This window comes from Eublepharis macularius, chromosome 6, assembly GCF_028583425.1.
Source record: "Eublepharis macularius isolate TG4126 chromosome 6, MPM_Emac_v1.0, whole genome shotgun sequence".
NCBI lineage: Eukaryota > Metazoa > Chordata > Lepidosauria > Squamata > Eublepharidae > Eublepharis > Eublepharis macularius.
In genome coordinates, this window is record NC_072795.1 from 85,830,267 (window position 1) to 85,852,153 (window position 21,887).

The 21,887-nt window shown below is 41.2% G+C and overlaps 1 protein-coding gene across 3 annotated transcripts in view; it reads right to left on the reverse strand.

Annotated features, from left to right (window-relative positions):
• The window catches only part of FGFR2 (fibroblast growth factor receptor 2), a 133,192-nt gene that overhangs the window by 104,265 nt on the left and 7,040 nt on the right, over positions 1-21,887 (reverse strand). For all 3 annotated transcript variants that reach the window (XM_054982606.1, XM_054982604.1, XM_054982605.1), the window contains exon 2: positions 18,627-18,887. In XM_054982606.1, the coding sequence (XP_054838581.1) occupies positions 18,627-18,801 (175 nt within the window). In that variant the 5' untranslated portion in view covers positions 18,802-18,887. The remainder of the gene's footprint in view (positions 1-18,626; positions 18,888-21,887) is intronic.

Consider the following 21,887-nt stretch of genomic DNA (forward strand, 5'->3'; position numbering starts at 1 on the left):
AATCATTTTAACTAGCTACCTAGGTAGAATCTTTCTGCATTGTCATGGAAGACTGCCCCAGAGTAGACTAGCAGTGTCATCACCATGCTTATCTTCTGGGAAAAGGTGAGGGACATTGTAGACAGGACCTGACTGACCAAGTTCTGCCCATATCTGGGATGCTGAAATGCCTCTGGCTATCACTAAGATGCTCTTTAAGAAGTGATTTTGAATGGATTCCAGTTTTTTGATCAGTTGATTTTTCCAGCTCCAAACCTCCACTCCGTAGAGAAGTTATGGGAGGGGACAGCATGGGACAGCATGACTCTGGTATAATTTCAGAGCCGAGTCTATCAAGAAACTTTCCTTATTACTGTAGAATTTCAGAACTGCACCAATAGTTCTTAGAATAATAGATCTAGTGATGGCCAAATGAGCTCCCCAGGACAGAGTTTCACTAAAGGTTAACCCCAAGGTATTTGACGGTGCTGTACTAGTTTATTGGGATGCCATCAATGGACTGCTTGAGTTTACAGGGTCTTCTTCTAAAGACCATCACTTTAGTCTTGTGTAGTTAATATTTAAAGCATTTTCTCTGCAGAAGTTTCCTAGCTTTTGTAGCATCCTTTGGAAATCAATGCACTAGAAACATATTGTTAGCATATAACAGAATTGATATTTTGTGGGAACTGAATGAAGATGCAACAAACCAAGGGCCCAATAGCCTTACAAGTATCCTACTCAAGTATAAATTGAAAATCAGTGGGGCCAAAACACACCCGTTTTACCCCTCTGATCATTGGGATCTCCTCAGTTAGTGAGCCTAAGATGCCTACTTTTATTTTAACAAAGATGTTGGTGCAACATTCCTATAACAAAAACAGAAGGTGCTTGTTAATATTTCTGCCAGGTTGACAGGTGGTTTCTACCTTGAAAGAGCCACAGCTGGAGAGAATGGAGAACAAGTTTACTGCAAGATTTCTTAAGCTGAGGGCCCCATGCTACGGATGGAAATAAAGGGTCCGTGCTCAGCAACAACAACCCCACCCTTTTCTGTACTGCACAGTCATCAATCCTCTCCTAGGGCTGCCAGCCCCCTGTGGGGTGGGGGGTCCCCTGCTCCCAGTCTCTGCTCTCTTCCACCACTCACCTGGCTGGTAAAGGGGAAAGGCTCGGAAGACAAAAAAAACCCTCCTGTGCCAGAGCACAGTAGGCACACTCCCGCCAGGTGCAACATCACTTCCTTAAGTGAGGTCATTGTGCCCAATGGTGGGCATGCTCCCATGCTTCACGGGCCTCTATGAAGTGCGGAAGCATGCCCACTGCCAGGTGCGATGGCATCACTTCCAGGTGATGTCATCGTGCATGCTTTTTGAGCATGCAAGGAGATTGCCCCCAGTATCTGCCAGGTCGCCCCTCCCACTGGGAGTATAATGGAACCTGGCAACCCTATCCTCTGCACACTTACCTAAAAGTTACTTCTGTTGATCAAAGTGGGACATACTTTGAGTAAGGACGCATAAAATGACCATTAATGTCTTTATGGTTGCTGGATTAGGGGCTTTGAATTTGGTGGGTTCTCAACTGAGGCTATCGTACTTTGGTCACATCATGAGAAGACCAGATTCTCTGGAAAAGTCAGTAATGCTAGGAAAAGTGGAAGGCAGTAGGAAAAGAGGAAGACCTAAACCGAGATGGCTGGACTCAATAAAAGAAGCCACGTCCGCCAGTTTGCAAGATCTGAGCAAGTCTGTTAATGACAGGATGTTTTGGAGGTCTTTCACTCATAGGGTTGCCAGAGGTTGGGGGCAACTTGATGACATATAACACACACAGAAGACATCCAGCTCTGTCCCAGGTGATGAACAGGAAAGCAAAAAGTAGAAGGAGTGCTTTAGAAATTGCTATGATTTCATGTTAAAATTTGCCCAAAATAAAACTAAGTAGGAGAATGTTTAAAGTTGAAGGGGAAAGAGATATTCAGCTCAAAAGTTTGTACTTATATATTTAATTGTAATAGTTATATTCTTAATATTATTGCATGTTTGGTGGTATGCAGGGCACACCACTCTTTTGGTTGATGGTAACTGCAAATGCCTGGAGCCCTGTGGCGCAGAGTGGTAAGCTGCAGTACTGCAGCCCAAGCTCTGCTCATGACCTGAGTTTGATCCTTGTGGAAGCCGGGTTCAGGTAACCAGCTCAAGGTTGACTTAGCCTTCCATCCTTCCGAAGTCAGTAAAATGAGTACCCCGGTTTCCTGGGGGTAAAGTGTAGATGGCTGGGGAATGCAATGGCAAACCACCCCGTAACAAAAAGTCTGCCAAGAAAATGTCGTAATGCGAGGTCCCCCCCACCCCACCCCGGGGTCAGTAATGACTCGGTGCTTGCACAGGAGACTATCTTTACTTTTTTTTTACCTAATTGCACATGTGGTGGTCCATGAGCCTCAGACTGAACACCACTCACCCAGAGCACCCCCTTTGTCCAATCTACTTGCAACTTAAGTAGTCTTAAAAGGAGAGGGAGGATTGTGGTTTGTGCAAATTTGGTGCAATTATCTTTATGCACTGCTGCCCCAGACCCCCAAATACATTTACCATTGAAAATAATGGTACTGAAATGCCATAACCTGAAAAACCAAAGAGATTTGAATCCTGAACTAGTAATGTCCTACCCAAATATCAACAATCACAGTAAAAAAATTCCCCCTGAACACCTGTTTCAAAATTATTCTGACATTTTTCTTGGAGCACACGCCTACTGTAGATTTTTGCAAATCCTAGAGCATCTCAGGATGTTATTACCCTTCTTAACTTGAAGTGATGGCAGCACACCAGTATGTTGCCAGTGCAGCAGTCCCCTCCCCGCAAATGTTCCTAGGCTCATCACCTGCAGCCTGGCAACCCTCATGTTGACCTTGGCAATTCATCTTCCGTTAAAGCAATCTTGCTATCAGCAATATTGTTACAGTCATCATTACAGCTCCTAGTAGCAATGGAGTTGCAGGTGCTAAGCTTTTTCAGCCATCTCATAGTAGGGCACCTATTTTAGTTTAATGTTCAAGAGGCAGCAAAGGAAGCATAAGAGGGGCAGGCACATCAGATGTTAATCTGGCAAATCCCTTGCTGCTATGCAGAAACCTCTCCTACCAACAAACTGACCCAAAACAAGGAGAAAAAGACAAAAGATGGGGGTGGGAAGAAGCTGCATCAGGGAAAAAAGGAAAACAGCACACACACACACACACATATTCGGATGTTGAATTAGTGAACTCTTTGCTAGTTTAAAATAAAAACAGCCATTGATTATTTTGATTCTATCTGTGGCAAAGAATTCAGCAAAATGGCTTCAAGTATACAACAGTATAAACTTAAAAACCATATCATACAGACTTTCTGTATAACTTTCAACTTTTCCAGCTGTGCTGATGAATATTCAGTAAGCTCATCGTAAACATCCTCTTGGACGATAAGAGTCCTCTACTGCCAAGGACAGCCCCACAAAAAGCAGCAAGTGTTTTCAAAATAAAAAAAGAAATCTCAATAGAAGAACAATAAAAGGGAAAGGAATTTGGCTCTTTTTGAATGCCTGACAAAATACCAAAATCATATGCTGGAAACGTTAATTATACTCAAGCAGGAAAATGTGATAAATTCAAAATTGTTGTTTGCGCAGAGGGGGAAAGAGCCTGGGAACAAAACTATTTCACTACTTGTATTTTAAGGCTGGTATCTAAGCTAGGCGGTGAATTTTCCACCATTTTATATAGTTAGGTCTCTTAAATCTGAAATAACAAACATAAAAATGTAGGTCTGCTGCTCTGTTATTAGTCACAAAAAAAAAGTTGAGATTTTGCATTGAGCAGCTTCACTCTGGCTGGCAGACCATTATATTTGCGTTTTCAGAAGGCAAAAAGATAAAGCAGACCAGCAAGCATATAAATCAGTTGAAGTTATTGTTTGTCCCAAAATAAAACTCACACCACACAACACAAGTGAAAATTGGCCCCTTCAAGGTTGATGGCCATTCCTTTCCCTGGGAGACATGCTGCTCTGATATGGGCGCGGGCTCTTCGTCTTCTGGTCTCTCAACCCTATACTAGCATGACATCATCACTGTACAGAATGGCAGGTGCTTCTATCAGACAATCAAGAGGTCAAGATAAGCCCTGGCCACATTATCCTGTGATGTGGCTGTTACAGCTTCACTGGCGGGACTTGCCATTGAGAAAGGCCGAGGTGCTTTGAAGAAATGTCTTGACCATAAACTGCGTGTCTGCAAGTGGGAGAGAATGAGAGCAAATTGCTTCTTCCAAATATTTCTAGGATTGATGGTGGTGGAGAATGCCCTCAAGTCAGAGTCGACTTATGGCAACCCCTAGCGGGGCTTTCGTGGCAAAACACTAACAGAGGTGGTTTGCCATTGCCTGCCTCTGCAACACTGGTCTTTGCTGGAGGTTTCCTATACAATTACTAACCAAGGCCAACCCTGCTTAGCTTCTAAGATCTGATAAGATCAGGCTCACCTCGGCTATTCATCTCGGGGCAACCATGCTATATATTCTAATACAACATTCTAAGAGCAGTTCCTGGTATCATTTTCTTTATGAATGGTAGTTCCTGGCATTATTTTCTTTAAGCAGCTCACTGATTAACATGATGATCATCTGGCTGCCAAGCATCCTGGGCCAGTTCCAGTGTAGGATCTAACTAGTCCAAATGTAATAATGATAGAAAAGGGTAAACCAATGGTACTTCTGAAAACTATCGCATTAAGTCTGTTTTCCAAGAGATGCTTTTTGTTTCATTTCTAGTTTGTGATTACCATTACTGCAAAACCTGGCATCTGAAAGCATCCTAATTAGCATATAATGCAGTTACAGAAAAAGGAGGTATGCAGAGTGCATGCCATACTCTGCACTACTGTGTCTCAGCTATTCCTTGGACAATTTGTACAACCAAGAAAAAAACTGTACCTTAGTAAAATTGTTACATCCAGAAGCAACCATTTTATATTTCTTGAGAGCTAATGCAATGAAATGGTTAGGAAAACAAGATGTTCCCAGGATCAATCATGCATATTCATTCATTATATTGACAATATTGTCTCATAAGTATGACACACAGATGGAATTAAATTTGTCCCCAAGTTCATATGATTTGTTTATTTATTCTGCTTACAAATTTTCTTTCTCCCTCTGACTAATCTTGGAAGACAGCGATCAAAAACTTTCTTGACTGTTGATGAATTTTTTGCACACACTCCTGGTCCTGCAATGTGACGTCACTTCCTGGAGTGACACCATCCTCCACACCAACTTTTGCATGGGTGGCTTGCCTCGCAGAGGCATGGGGCAGCAGAGTGAGGTCCAGCTCAGGACACAGGAGCACCTCTTTCCCCACCCAGCTGGCCTAGCAGAGGGGTGGGGTGGCAGAGCAAGGCCCAGCCCAGGACACAGCAGCATGTCTTTCCACATCCAGCCAGCCTTGCAGCCACAATCTCATTTGCCCTGGGCAGTCAAGAATATACCGGACTGTCTAGTGAGAACTGGACACCTGACAATCCCACCTGTGACTCAAGAGCAACTTAAGGGTTTGACCCTGACTAAATTTGTAATTTCTCTGATCCACCAAATTCCAGTCACCTTTCCCCCTGCAGAACCCCCTTACCTCATTTTTCATGGTCCCCTATCCTGCAGGAGTGGGCTACAGTTGGAAGGAGGAACCACAAAAGTTCACTTTAGCTGATAGAAAATGTAGTCTTGATCCAACCCTATGGCCAGTTTCAGTCATTTGAATGGGTCAGGAGAGCTACTAAAAACTTACTAGCCATTATGTCACACGTGTTAACAAAAACCAAGATTTGAGACCAGTAGCACCTTAAAGACCAAAAAGACTTCCAGGATATAAGCTTTCAAGTTCCCTTTGTTAGATACAGGTAGGAATGGAGATCCCTGAGCCATAGACAAACTCGCTCAAGTTTATTGGGATCATAAGGTTAACCTATAAAAAAATCCTGAACCAGCTTACAAAAACATAATGACCTGACTCTGGGATGCTTTGTGATGTGGCAGTATTCTTCTCCGCCTAACTACCTTTTATGTCAACCATCATTTTCTAAGTATCAGAGAATGTTAGGATGTACTTTTTCAACAAAAGAAATCACAGCTTCACTACAGAGTGGGACTAATTAACACAGAAAATCTTTATTTGGCTTCAAACTGGCCAAAGTAGATCTACTGGTGGCAGAGCCAGGCAGGGGACAGGGAATACGCTACATGCAGGATGAGCAGGCCAAGCTGGAGAGCCCTGAGCTATGTTTTGCCTCTGGAATCCACCTGTAAAGGCATTTTTCCCCCAAGGGGTGTTCAATGACTGGATATAAACATGAAGGGGGGGCGCTTTTTAAAAAGCTGTTTGAAGGAGAAAAGCACAGGAAAGAGAAAAGGTATCTCCTAAATCATACCGATTAGCTTTTAATGGAGTCATTCATAACCAATTGTGTCTAGTTTAGTATTTAGTTTGTTGAAAGGCTGGTTAATCTGAGGGAAAACAATGTATCTGAAGCAGTCTAAAAATCATGAGAGATGTTAAATTAATGTACTATTTATTCGTGGCCTATTATTTTAATAGTAAGGAATCAAAGTTTCGACAAGAGAGTAGATAGTTCAAAGACCCAGTTGAAGAAAACCAGTTTAATAATTAAACAGTGCTGGTCGGTCCATGGCCACAAAATTTGCTCTTCCAGAGCAAAACTGGAAAGCAGGAGACAGTCTCTAACATTTTCATAAACAGCAATTTCCCACCAGATATTTTATTCTATTAGTAATAAATTACATACACATTTTCTTTATAAGCCTATTTCCAAATAAAACATTTGTTTTAAGCAAATATTATTACATTTTTTAAGTTAAATGAAGTACTAAAAAGGAAGAAGCTGAAATATTTCTTGTGAAGCTTAGAAAACTGGGTCTAGAAAATATTAAGACTTTAGCAATGTAACAGTTTGTTGCTTCATCTGCTATATAACCATAATTTCACTTAGAGCTGTGGTGGTATTAGTGTTTCCATACTAAATTGTACTTTTCTATATTTGTTACTTCACCTTGACTGTAAAACTTTATTAGGAGATTCAACTTTAATTACAGGCCACAAGAACCTATGTTAAAGTTACAAAAAAATCTCTCCTTTAAATCATCAGGACATGGGAAATAAGTAAGAATGAAGGGTGCCAAGTAGGCTGTGCTCAAGCTGCCATGAGAAGATACGTGGAGTAAGACATGTATTTATATAGTGCTGGGTAATTTTGTTGTCCTCGCACAGATGTTGTTGAGCACCCTGTGCAGCTAATACCTATTTTGAAATCTACCTACTAATTATGTTCAGTGGATAGGACACATTTTTGTTCTAGTTTTTATCTACAGTTGCCAGGGAATTCAATGAATATGAATAAGCATGAAAGGAATACATTATAATTGGTTATTTTCTTAGTGGGACATCTTCCCCCTAAATCAGCCCACTACAAACAAGCAATGAATGATGGGTTTAGAACAAAAAAAAATCATCCAGAATTCACAAAAGGAACCAATTTCTTGAATTCAACACAACATTTGAATCCAAAATTTCAATTGTCCAGAAGTTTCTAGTGAGCAGTAGAGATGGGCATGAACCGAAATACGAACCAAAATTAAGCATGAACCAGGGCGGTTCATGGTTCGCGAACCACGGTTTGTCAGATCCCATTTCTGACGAACCGCCACAAACTTTAGGCTGGTTCATTTGGTTCTTTTTTTGGTTCGTCACTACAGACAGCCTGGTGCCAATCAATCAATTTCCTAGGCAACAGGGGATGAACTTCCTGCAGACCTTCTGCTGACCCAAAAGTGAACTTCTGCTGGCCCAGAATTGACCTTCTGCTGACCCAGAAGTCATGATTTTCTGACCTAGATATGACGTTTTCACGAACCAAATGAACCGATTCGCAAACCAGGGGCACATTCATGAAAGTTCGTGCTTCGTGAAATTTGACAAACCATGAACCACATGGTTTGGGTTTTTTCCGGTTCGTGCCCATCTCTCGTGAGCAGATATACATATCATTCTACCAAAACATAAAAATAGCCTACAAGCATCTGCAGGAAATGTGTAATTCTAAGTTTTGAAATTTCAAATTTAACCATGAATCCAAATAATACTCTCCATTGCCAATTACTAGCAATTCCACACAAGACCCTTCATAATTTGCCCTTGCAGATATCTGCTGCATATTCACCAGTAAATATCATCAGAGGAGGATCACTCAGTCACAGTTCATGAACGTTTGATTGCTTCAGTTCATTTTGGTATGAAATTTTAGCCCAGACATTAGCTTGATTAATCCCTTAGAAAGCTTTTAGATAAGGGCTTTCAAAGAGGTAACCCATAATCCCATTCTTCAGTAACCTAGGACTAGACTGTATGAATCTAAGTAGAAAAGGGAGAAGAAAGTGTAATGCCATGGAGAGAACAAGTTAATTAGCACAGGAGATTTCTCAGCAGACAACATGGGTGGGAGAAGGTCAAGAGTGAGCTTGCTATTAATTAAATGTATGTCTAAACTAATTATTCAGTTCAACAATGCTGCCTTTCAACCTGTGTGTGCAGTCAAACCTCCCATCAATATGGGTTAACTTCATCAGGATTGATGGCAGGAATACCGACTGAGTTTAAAAGCATTTCTTAGATACAACACACAGTACTGTTGGTCCCCTGGTGGGGGGATCTCCCTCTCTCTGCCACCACTCACTGGGCTGGTAGGGGGGAAAGGCAGGAGAACAGGCCTCCCAGGTTGCGCTCCCAGTGCTGCGTGACAATGGCACTCCCAGGAGTCATATCATTACACAGCCCCCATGAGCGTTCCCGTGCTTCACACCAAGCCGATTTAGGCCCCAAACTGGCCAATTCTTTAAGAATCAGTCTGATGTAAAGCATGAGAGTGCTCCCAGGGCCTGCATGATGATGTCACTTCTGGAAGTGAAATCATCATGACAAGCTGGGAGTGTGTGCGAAAAGCATACAAGTAAGGACACTCAAAAGGCAAATGCCAGTTCCCCTTGCCTTCCACTGGGAGGGTAGGGGGGGCTGGCAACCATACACAATATACAGAATTATTGCAAATGAGTGTTTTAAAAAGTTTTAAACATTAACCGAAGATAGCCCAAGTCTCACCATAACATGGAAGAGTCACCATACAGTAATTTCTATATCTATACTAAAGATAGTGTAACTTCATGGTATCTATTTCATGTTCAAAAATGAACAAAAACGTGTGAATTCAGTTTACACTGTACAACTTTTCTTTGGGAGACACAAAGAATGTGCACCAGTCAGTACCACATAAGTGTTCTCCGTATTTACAGTATTTGGCTGTATTGCAAATGACTTGAGAAAATCCTGAATATCTAAGTAAAGGAATTTAAAATGATGGCACCTCAAATGTTTGTCAATGCTGCAACTATTTTCGTGTTTTCAATTATACATATTGGTTAAAATGGTTTACTATGAGGGTAATGATTTAAAGAATTCCTAATACAGGTTTTAGTAAGTAAAAGCTGCAACAGGTTTTATTAAGTGAAAGCTGCAGGAGGCACTAAAAATATTATAAATGTTATAAATCAAAAATTAAACAAATGCAATGTTACTTTTATGTAATTTCATGGTCAATGGGAGGGCTAATATTCTAATCTTGGGGAAAGCCTTGAAAAGGTTAAAATAAAGCATTTCAGATTTTCTACATTTAAAATCCCCACCCAAAAGTTCAGTCACAGGTCATTAGATTACAATCACACTGTGGATGGTCACCTGCAGGTTACCATATTTGCCTCAGTTTTGCTAATCCACAGATGATAAACGTAGTTCTTCAGGGACGGCTAAGTTTCCATCCTCCAGGTGGGGTCTGGAGATCTCCCAGAATTACAACTGATCTCCAGGTCAAAGAGGCCGGTTCTCCTGGAGATAATGGCTGCTTTGGAGGGTGGACTGTATGGTATTACAGCCCTCTGAGATCCCTCTCCAAACCCCACCATCTCCAGGCTCCATTCCCAAATTCTTCTGGAATTTCCCAACCTGGAGCTGGCAACTCTAGTGATGGCCCTTGGCTCTACGTCCTGCAGCTGATCTTTCAGTTCACATTTGCAACTAGAAAACAAAAAAATCTTAGCTTTGGGAAAGTTTGAATGTTTTACTCCAAATTCAGATATTCTAGACAATCCCACAAGTTACAAACATTCCAGCAATGGCAATTCTGTTTTCCCACTTGTGAGCAGTGTAAAGCAGCTCCATCCACAGCTGTGGTTTTGAAACTTGATGTAAAACAGTTATCATAGATAGCTGTCTTCTCTAAATTTGAAGATACTTTATTTCAAATTCATATGATATATCTATTTGAGCAAGGTACCAGATTTTGTGCCATGCATCCAATTTCCTCCTCAGTAGAAAAAAGAATCTGGATGGGGAACATGTAGACAATTCCTTCATATTAGCTAATTCTGTGGAACAACCTGGACTACTGAGATGATAACAAAAAACAAGGGTATGCAATATGAAATAACATAATCCCCAACAGTATAGTAGGGAAGGAGGTTCTTTAGCATTCTGGTCATATTGCATCACATATTTGAACTATTTCCTGAGAGCTAGACATACATTTCAGCCTTGCAAATCAGTTCAAATAAATTACTAGCCAACAACTTTTATTGCCCTTCCTGTCTACATACACCTATTTAAATAATTAGTGGTCTTGAAAAAAGAAAAGTGTTGTGGCTAAGAAACTGAGCTACAGGTCAGAAGTCCCAAGTTCAAGTTTTACATCTGTGATAAACTGAACTCACTACGTTGCCTTAGGCAGGAGGTGTGCATTTGTTTCCAAATAAATCTTTTAAACTAATAAAAGCCTAGTGTGTTTCATCTTTTTGAACAATGGAAACAGAATAAAAATGATCAACAACCATTTACTTATTTGTTATTATTCTTCCCTTTATTTCCTTTCTTCACTTTGTCTTAAAAACTGTTTCTTCCTTCTTCCCCATCCCCATTCTTGGTGGTGGTGAAAAGTGCTGTCAAGTCATAGCCGACTGATGGTGGCCTCTTTAAGCATAGTTGGGGGTAGAAAATGCTGTCACGTTGCAGCCAACTTATGACAACCCTTGCTTGGGTTTTCAAGGCAAGAGACTAACAGAGGTGATTTGCCATTACCTAGCAATGGCAAGGGTCATCTTTTTCTTTGCAATCCATGGGTGTAGACGGCTGTAATTTTGTTTAGAATTGCAATGTAAATCTATTAGTCTTTAAGGTGCCACAAATGTCCTTGTTCTAGCAGCATTCTGATGTTCTTTTGGGTAGCCATGGTAGGGAAGGGCTATCAAAGAGCCATTGAATTAGTAAGGAAAAATTCAATAGTTCTCCATATATTTCTCCAGCCATTAATTTACTTATAAACATGCCTTTCTCCAGAGCATCCCAGGACCCAAGGTGGGGAGCTTTCATATTTGCATAGCTTCTATTTCTCTTGGATTTGTTTAATTTTTTTAAAAATCCATGAGAAATAGAAGCTGTGCAATATCTTTTATTAATACCAGCCAAATAGTATTACATGTTCAGCATGCATTCAAGTTCTCTAGAACCCTCCAACAGGTTGGACATTAGAAAGCAAGAAGTGCTGTTGGTCAGTAAAGCCTCTCTGTATCTTGCATAGGGTGCTGTTTTTCTATGTGACTACTCCCTCTGATCATTCATTGCCTTAAAGCAGCAGAATAATAGTATAGTCCAGTGCAAAACGTTGTACTAAAGAGAGAAACCAGTCTTAGTGGTGGTAAAGTTTTTAAAGACATTATTACTTCTTGGTGGGACTTTTTGAAAGAATTTTAAAAAGTTATTTGCCTCTAGATTGGATATCTGCTGCACCAACTCTAGATCTCACCAGCATTTGGCAAGCTTGAAAAGCAGACTTTTCCTGGGGCTGCAGAAATGACATTTACAAACATGAAACAAGATCAGATGTGAGAACACTGGAGAATAGTTGGGAGCAGGGGGGAGGGGGCTTCTAAATTAAAGGCATGATAAGAATTTTCATGTGATGGGAGAGAGAACTCTGTGGGGTGATAATGAAATTTATGAAGGGGAAACCCTTCTTCATGTGCTAAGCTACTTTTAAGAAATACTGCTTTTTTCAGAGTTCTCTTTGCCGGCTGCATTGGTGCCTGCTGCAGTTAATTCCTTGAGCCTTAATAATATGCTTGATCTCTGTGAAGGCTGAAATACCCCTCAGCCTCTTCCTAAAACTTATTCTTAGTGAAAAAACATGATTTAAGAGTGAGTATGACCATAAATCATTTAATTCCTTAATTATGTTAAAATTGTGAATTTTAAATCAGATCCAGTTTGAAAATCACCAAACATATTGTGATTTCAGCTGGGCAACTAAGATCACTTCCATGTATAAATAATTTTATATATCATTTAGTTGATGGTTACTTAGATATTGATGAATCTTATAGTTTAATTATCCTTTGCTTTCAGATGATTAATAAATTCATATAATTATTCCGCCACTATCTATAATCATTAGATACTGAAGTTTTTTCACTTTAAAGATGTTATTGCATGTAGAAGTGTGCCTACTTCACAGAATGTTTATGAGGTCCAAACTATATCACAACAGTCAATCCCCAAACATTGAGGTGTAGCATAGATTATGGAGTGGCAGTCTGCTAAATCCAAAACAGAAATCCTGTAAAGTTAAGTAGGACCAGGATTTCATTCATGGGCTTTAACTGGGAAGAAAATCGTTTATTCAGAGTGTAAATATGGGAGCGGCTTGAAGAATTACGAAGGAAACATTTGAGGCTTTCCTCTAAGCACCTCTTCACAGACTTCAGAAAGCTTAGCACAAAGAAAGAATACATGACTGAGTATGTGCAGATCTTACTTCTACAGTCAGTTGGCCCAGCAGATATACTGTTAAATCCACTATGGCCAATTATGTGTGTTATGTGCCATCAAGTCGCCTCCAACCTATGGTGACCCTATGAATGAAAGACCTCCAAAAAGTCCTATCATTAACAGACTTGCTCAGATCCTGCAAACTGAAGGACGTGGCTTATTTTATTGAGTCAAGCCATCTTGTTTTAGGTCTTCCTCTTTTCCCAATGCCCACTTTTCCTAGCATTATTGACTTTTCCAGAGAATCTTGTCTTCTCATGATGTGACCAAAGTACTATGGTTTTGTCATTTTAGCTTCTAGGGAGAATTCAGGCTTGATTTGATCTAGTACCCACTTATTTGTCTTTTTGGTTGTCCATGGTATCCACAAACTCTCCTCCAGCACCACATTTCAAATGAATCAATTTTCTTCCTGTCAGCCTTCTTCACTGTCCAACTTTCACATCCATACATACATAGTAATGGGGAATACCATAGTTTGGATGATTTTGATCTTAGTTCCCAGAGAGCCATCTTTATCTTTGAGGATCTTCTCTAGCTCCCTCACAGCTGCTCTTCCAAGTCAATTTTCTTCTGATTTCTTCATTGCTGTCTCCCTTTTGGTTGATGATTGAGCCAAGGAATAGAAAATCTTGAACAATTTCAGTTTCCTCATTGTAATATGGCTTTTGATGGGAGCAATTTTGAGTTGACTTTTTCCATGTTGCTTGCTAGATCATCTGAAGATTGTCTTTTAACGTCTCTTTGCACAATGACTGATGAGACCATAGTCCTGAGAACAGCATCCACTACACTTTTGTTATACCAATAATAAATTCTGTTTGCACAATGGCATATGTTTGTTGTAAGCATAACATAGCATTGGAGTATCAACCAGGCTCGTGATGTAGTGTAGAATAAATTAGCACATTCTATTGTAAAGTGCTACATAAATAATTTGCAGATCTTGAGAATCTGTTGTGAACAGGTTGTATGTAGCTTTTGAGGGGCTTTCAGAAAATTGACAGAATCCCAGAAACGTAACCTCTTAGGTTTGAGCTGTATCAGCCCTCATAATAGCCACTTGCCTGGTTGATTGGAGGAACATGTAAAAATTTGCTTCATGACCTAGCATGGAAACTTAACAAAAAAGTGGTTCATTCTACAGTATAACTTCATTTGTATTGCTGTACTGCAATGACGCCAACAGCCCATGTAAGATGAGTATTATTATAATCTTTATATTGCAGATTGGCCAAAAAAGAGCAAGCTTTTAGAGTTTGTGTTAGTTTTCACCATTGCATTCCTTTTCACTCCCATTGGGAATGAAGCCCATCTCTCCTTCCTCCTCCTCCTCTAGTACTTGCATTATGTTGGACGACTGCTTCTTCTGCTGCCAAGGAGGCTCCAAGCTAGCAGCAGAAGTTGATCACCATCTAGCTGACAAGCGAGTGGAAGCTCTCTCTCCTTCTTCTCACCTCATTGTGCCTTTGGAGGATCTTGGGAACTGCCTACCTAGAAGACAGTGCAGCACCACCCCTACTTTACTGCAGGAGCAGGATCCAAAGTATAAGGGAAAGTGGAGAAGAAAAGAGAAGAACCTTCCATCTGCTGACCAGCCACCAGTTCTGCCAGCTAGAGCCGTCCCACAGCAGCAGAACATCCTGTCCTGTTAAGAAGCAGGGTCAGCCTGCTTGGGAGACCTCCAAAGAAGACGAGGGTTGCTATGCAGAGGCAGGAAATGGCAAACCATGTCTGTCAGTATGATCTGTCATTTTATCTTTTTATTTTTGCTGAAATACAAACTCTAACACGCTGCTGCTGTATATAGGGTTGCCACCCCCTTCTTTCACTCCAGGGGTGGAGCTGTCTGGGCATAGGGGCACTGGTTCTCCTTTTCCACACTTGCACTCCAGGGGGCCTTATGCTGAATTCACATAAGGTTTACAATTGAAGCAATGGGGGCTCAGCAGTAACAAATGTTTTTGGTTGATTTGGCCACCTGAGCCCCCACTGCTTGCATTTTAAACCAGAAGTGATGCCAAGAGAACAGTCTCTGGAGCACATGCATGCCACTTTGTTGCGTGCTTCAGAGGCTTCAACCAGACCATCCCTGAGCAGGGGTGGGTGACAGCAGGTGGGGGCGAGGTATCTCTGCCCTGGCCTGGGGGCTGGCAACCCTAGGTGTATATCTTTCCCCCTTCCCAATAATATCACATGAGTTCCATCCTTCTTTTCTCTCTGCTGCCATTTTCTGAAATAGTTTCTAAAACAACTTCATATTTCTTCTAGCATTCACCTCTTCCCTGGAACAGTTTGGAGAACAGAATTTGGGTTGTTAATGCAGAATTCTACACTCCCAAACTTTGACCAATGAAACATCTCTGTCTTTATCAATACATAAGATATATTCCAAACTAGCAAACAAGCAGCACATGAATGCCCCTCCCTCATTTTTACCATTACAAAACAAAGCCATCTTTTTCTCTGAGTCAATTGAAGATGGACAAAAGTATGATTTGCACCTTCATTATCTATATTTATAGCCTTTCAATATCTATCTAATTATCTAGATAAATGCGTAATTTAACTCAATGTAAAGAACTCTTAAGGACTGATTCTAAGCCTAATTTTTATATATAAATGAGTAAGCCAAAAAAATCAATTATGCATTCCAATAATCCAAGGAGAGGCTGCAGGAAAACAAGCCATATTATCCTATGATACCAAATCCCTGAACAAAGCATCTGGGAGAGGACAGGTTTCATGAACATTACACTGACAAGATTGTTTTGACAGTCCAGTTAATATAAATATGTTAGCTCATTGTGTTACAGAATAACAGTAACTATATGAAGAATTCATCAGCCTCCTTACTGTGAGTCGCAGAGAGTGGCAGGAGAGAAGGGTCGTGGTGTTCTATACAGCATATTAAAAACATTCTTACATCCAATAAATACAATGTAACCAAAAATATCTTCCTAAAATTACATAAATACTGCAATTGGAGGAAAGATTGAACCATGACATCCCTAAATCGATATTAACTCAGAATATAAACTCAAATTATACTGGCCATTAAAAACAGATGACTGTACAAAGCGTAAAAACAATAAAAAGCATTGTCATTATATATTTTGTTTTGGAAGAAATGAGCACACATATTTTGTTTGGATTTCAGCACGCACCCCTCAACACCATGGGATTGTTCTATGCCTCTGCAATAACAAGGGACACTTGCTAGGAAACAGGAAACAAACACATGCACAATAAGAAAAAGGATGAACAGTTTTTGCAACAGCCCTATGCCACACAAAGACAGTGGACCCACGTAAAAGGCCACAAAAAGTTACCCCCACCTCCATCACATGTGCTCTGCTAATTATGTGGAACCTGAGGGAAGCTCAACTGATCTCTAGGTAATCAAGGGAACTGTGTACAGCTTCTCAAATTCCTGGATGCACTTCTCAGAAGTACCTCAAAAAGAAACCTCAGAAGTACCAGAAAACCCTTGAATCCCTACAGTCATCCACACAGGAACTACAGTAGCAATTCTACTTGGGGTTCGTCGGCTTGGCATCTCCCTGGGAACAGAGCTCCAGTACAACTTCATGTTTTCATACGCATTAATGGATAGAAAGTCTTAGGAATTCTGGAAGTGATAGACATTTTAGGAGAAATGAGAACTCAAGGAGCAGGAGGAGAGTAAGGAGATTCTCATTACATACCTGTCTATGAGTCCTTTATGTTTCTATCCTATTCTTCCTCTAGGGCAGTATTCATGGTTGCCCCCTTTCATCCTTAACAACTCTGTGAGCTAGGCTGCATTGACAAATCATGACTGGCTAAATGTCACCTATTGCACTTCATAGCAAAGAGGGGCTTTGAACATACGCCTTCCTGGTCCTAGTCCAACACACTAAGCCCTATATAGAGCTGCTCAAAACACTGCTGCATCATTACACCACAAGAAAATGGTATTACTTTGTCAAAGTAACAGACATTAAAATTAAATTCATAGCTATTTTGAGTTGTGCACTCCTATTCAACTATCTATAGCGAAACTGACAAGTGACTAAAGAGGATTTTGTTTCAAACAAAAGAAAAAAATTAGTATTTTATCAACACGATTGATTGTGCTACTGATGCAAAACATTTTAGCTAGTTAAGCATTTTTGTAAAATATTTATTAAATGACGTTTTAGAATTCCTTGTTTCTTGAGAATGGGGAAAACGTTTTGCATGAGAAACCCCAGATAACCTTTATTAGTGTTCGTGCTCTCATAGTTAATCATAAGCAAACAAGCAAGAATAGCTCCCAGAATCAAAGCCTAGATCAAATAAAATATTTTTGGGTTTTAAGTTGTCAAACAACTAATTAAACCCTCAGTTTTGCAAAGGTGTACACACTTCCTTAACTAAGCATGTGACTAAGCTTACTTAGAATTAGAATTGTGTGAGATAACTGAGAACAGGAATTGTGTAATTGTGGGTCTGAAAGCGATTACACTCAGAAATCTTTACTAATCCTGATCTTTGGGGTTATATACATAGCCAGCATTCCTGAGTAACAAAGAGTTGTGAGTTGTGTGGCATCTTAAAGACTAACACAATTATTGTAGCATAAGATTTTGTGAGTCAGAGCCCACTCAAGCTCCAGCCATAATAAATATTTTATCACTTAAGGCGCCACAAGCCTCTGTTATTTTGGCTGCAGAAAATTAACATGGCTACTCTTCTGAAAACGTTCTCGATGGTTACTACAATCTCCTGTATGCAGTCCATAACCATGTTTGGTAAGAACCTAAGAAGAGCTCTGCTGGATCAGACCAGCATCCTGTTTCACACAGCAGCCAACAAGTTGCCCTGGAGGGCCAAAAAACAGATCACAGAAGCCAAGACCTTCTGCTGATATTGCCTCCGAGCTCTGGCTTTCACAGGTTTACTGCCTCTGAATATAGAAGTTCCCTTTACTCACCATGGTCATCCAGGTTTCTGACCATCATTACCTCCTCTAGCAGTGAACTCCATAATTTAATTACTTGTTGAGTAAAAAAGTATTTCCTATTGTCTGTGCTGTACCTATTGCCCATCAACTTCATTGGATGCCCTCAAAATTTATATTATGGGAGGGGGGAGTTCTTTCTATCTACCTTCTCCACTCTGGGCATGATTTTAGGCTCCTTCTTTCTAAACTAGAAAGTCCCACATTCTTCAGCCTTTCCTCAGAGGAAAGATGCTTCAGCCCCTTGATGAAACTGGTGGCTCTTGTCTTCACTTTTTCCAGCAATACCATATCAATTCAGCCAAAACACCATATTTAGTTGAAAGGAAGCCCCCCCCCCCTGCCCCGGTCCCTGCTTTAAAATGTTTTGCATAATACAAATTATTAATGGACATTCATGTGCAAATTTAAGATGACCCCCTCTTTTTTGATGGTATACCGGGGGGGGGGCACCTGGTCTTATATGTGAGTAATTACTATAGCCGCATTTCAGTATATCTACAGCTATTGACCTTCTATTACCACTATCAGAGTAAAATCAATGGTGGTAATGCACATTTTAACAAAAATACTTCCACTTGTAGAATAGTGCTGACCACAAAGTGGTGAGATCACCCTACTGCTGTGGGCACCAAATGTTATCTTAAATGCCCAAACTTATTTAAAACAACAAAATTTTAACTCACCTTCAGGTCCCAAAGTTGTGTCTTCGCCAACTAAGTTGTAAGATGGCCGAGCCAATGAAAATCCAGCCATGGTGACCATCACCAGGCAAATAAGGCAACATGAATCCCAGTTTACCATCTTCTTAGTGCAAGTCCCTGGTCCTTTTCCATGCCTCCATGTGGACTTCAATCCCATCTGAGCTCCTCTATACAAACATGGACTGAAAGCAGCACCTTAAACCCCAAGAAGTATTTGCTTACGCCCAGTAGCTGCTGTTTCTCCTGCAGAAAAAAGGGAAGATTTTGTGAGTTAGGTGAATAATTTTGAACGCCAATGTTTAATTATTCTCAAACACGGCCCCCAAGTATGCTTTGCTTTCCATCAGCATTAACAGCTCAGGCAAAGCATACCCTATTCTACTTTTTGTAGGACCCAAGGCAGAGTTGGTTCCCTGCAGTCATGAACTGAAATAGAGGTGATAGAAGCAGTATGCTGGCCAAGAACTGGGACGTTTGCCAGCCAAAAAAGGGGGGAGGGGTTTGGAGAAGCAAAAGACAGAGCAAGAGGAAATTCATGTAGTAGTAGCATTGTGCTTACAGGAATAGTTTATCTTTTATTACAAGTGCTTCATTTTATCCACCATGGTAATTCAGTTTTAGTGCATGTTCAGATCATGACCAAGACTGAATAAATATCATTGAAGTCTTTGGCTAATGCAAACCAATGTAGCCCTAGCTACTGAAAGTGAAATCCTAGAGAGGTGAATACAAGCCCTCTATTTCCTCGGACTCACGGACTCACTGGGCCAATTGAAAGTGCAGAAACAGCAAACAGGACAATAGCCCTCTCTCAGCTTTACCCATTATTTTCTTTCTTTAGATATTTACACCCTGCTTTTCTCCCCACTTCCATTTTATCCTCACTACAACCACTCTGCGACCTAGGTTAGGTTGAGACAGAGTCACTGATCCAAGGTCACCCAGCAAACTTTCATGGTAGAGACAGGATTTGAACTTGGGTTTTCCCAGATCCTAGTCTGACACTGGCTCGCCAGGTCTCAGTTCAAGAAAGGCTGTGCTGTTTTGCATGTTTGAATCAGTCTACCCCATGGCCTTAGGCAAGTCAGTTTCCCTCGCTGAGACTCAATCCACATTTGCAAAACAGAAACAATAAAAACCCACCTCCCACAACTGCTTGAAAAAACAACAATTAAAACTAAAACTGTAGAAATACTTAGTGCTTTTACTTGAAACTTATGTGGCAGACATAACAGGAATATGCAAGTACCTACTTAACATTCAAATACCCACAAACAAACATTTTGGACTTCTTACTGAATTTTTTTTCCCCAAGGAAGTTCTACAAGATATTCCAGTATGTTTCTAAAAGCCGAAGTCTTTGATTCTTCCAAACAACTATCAACAATACACAACTCTAATCCTGAAATGTTAATCATGCATTAAGTGATGCAACTTCCCAGCCTGGGTCCAAATAACCAGGCAAAATTCAGTAACAGAATGCCAGTTTTAACAGAGTACAGGGATGTAGCCTGTTCCCAGTTTTAAGCAGAAAATTTGGGGTTATGAAGGATCCCAGTGAGGCTACATCACTGGCAATTTCTCCACCTTTACACATCTCCCCCTCCGGGATACTATAATTCACTTGAATAGGCCAGTTTCCCCCTTCTCCTCTCAGTTTGCCTTTATTTTGTCGTCTCTCACAGACACTTTACTGCCCTCAGCATTCATTGCCTCCAGGTGGCCACGAGCATGCTCCATCTTTGTTGAGAGAGCTGCTATGGCATAGTGGTTGGGTTGCGAATCAAGACTCTGCTAGTTTGAATCCCTCTACTGCCATGAGCTCAGCAGGTGGCCTTGCATAAGCCACTCTTTTCAGCCCCAGCTGTACTGTGCAGATAATACTAACAATGGCCGCTTACTGCTCTAAGTAGGCACTAATCTGTCTAGAAAGGCGGTATATAAGCACATTGTTATTATTATTGGCTGACAAGAAACTGGCCTTGTCTAGTTCATTTCTTGGCTTTTCTAAATATTTGATTCAGGCTTTGGGCCTACTCAGGTTGCAGGAAGAGAAATCTCTAGAAATTAGCTGTGCTTTGAGCTAGCAGTTCTCAGACAGGTAGGATGAAATATAGGTGCAAGTTACATCATGGGATCAGAGGGCTTCAAGGCCACAGGCTGGGGTGAGGCTCTCTACTGCATTCCATCTAATTAGCACAAGAAACACTGAAAGGGGCAAGTTGTTCTGATCGCAAACAAGCCCCAGCTGCGCAGAGCCATGGTCAGGGCCAGTGCATCCATTGAGGCGGTGGGGGCAGCTGCTGCGAGCTCTTGAACTCAGAAGGAGGTGCGGTCCCCGCTCGCCTTTCCGCCCCTTCGCCGCTGCTGCTCACCTCGGCTTGGGTCCCAGCGAGCCGGGCACCCCGGCGTTGCAGCAGCGAGCAGGGAGATGAGTAGGGAAGCGGGCCACCCCACTCACCTCTCCGCCCCTTCACCGCTGCTGCCTGCCTCTGCTTGGCTCCCGGCGAGCCAGGCGCCCCGGTGGCGCAGCAGCGAGCAGAGAGCCGAGTGGGGAAGCGGGCCACCCCACTCACCTCTCCACCCCTTCGCCACTGCTGCCTGCCTCAGCTCGGCTGATTGGTCAAGCAGGATCAGGTCAGCTGGGCAGCCCAGCATAAAGCAAGGGTCTTCATACTATTCTGTGTGCTGTTTGTGGATACTTATGTATCATTTTGAGCTGCTGGGCCTTGGACCTTCAGAGTTTTGTTGGACTCTGTTGTTTGACCTGACAAAGGTAACATCTGTGTTGAGGAACCAAAGCCTGTACAGTATTCTAGGATGTAGTCTGATTATTTTTCTCTCCTGGCTTGCACACTTCCTTTAATTGTAATTTTTCCACTTTTCTTAATAAATTTCATTAACTATATTTCTGGGGTATTATTTGGGTTTGGGGACTTCAATCTAAAACCAGTACCTCGGCTTAATTTGTCTTCTGCAACCAAGTAACTGTTTTATGGAATTCAACCTGCAAGTGTCAAACCTTCTTGTTTAACACCCAGTAGGGCTGGACACTTTGCTCCTCCATCTCTACGCTGAGGGTAAGTCAGGAGGGACTGGTGGTAGTTCCCATCACCCTGGGAGGTGATTCTTTCACTCTCCAGTATCAAACCCCCTTAAGGACTATTTTTACCTTAAAAATTTACAAAGCAGTATTTTCATGCATACCTGGAGAGTCATTCAAATATACAAAAATGCCTCCTC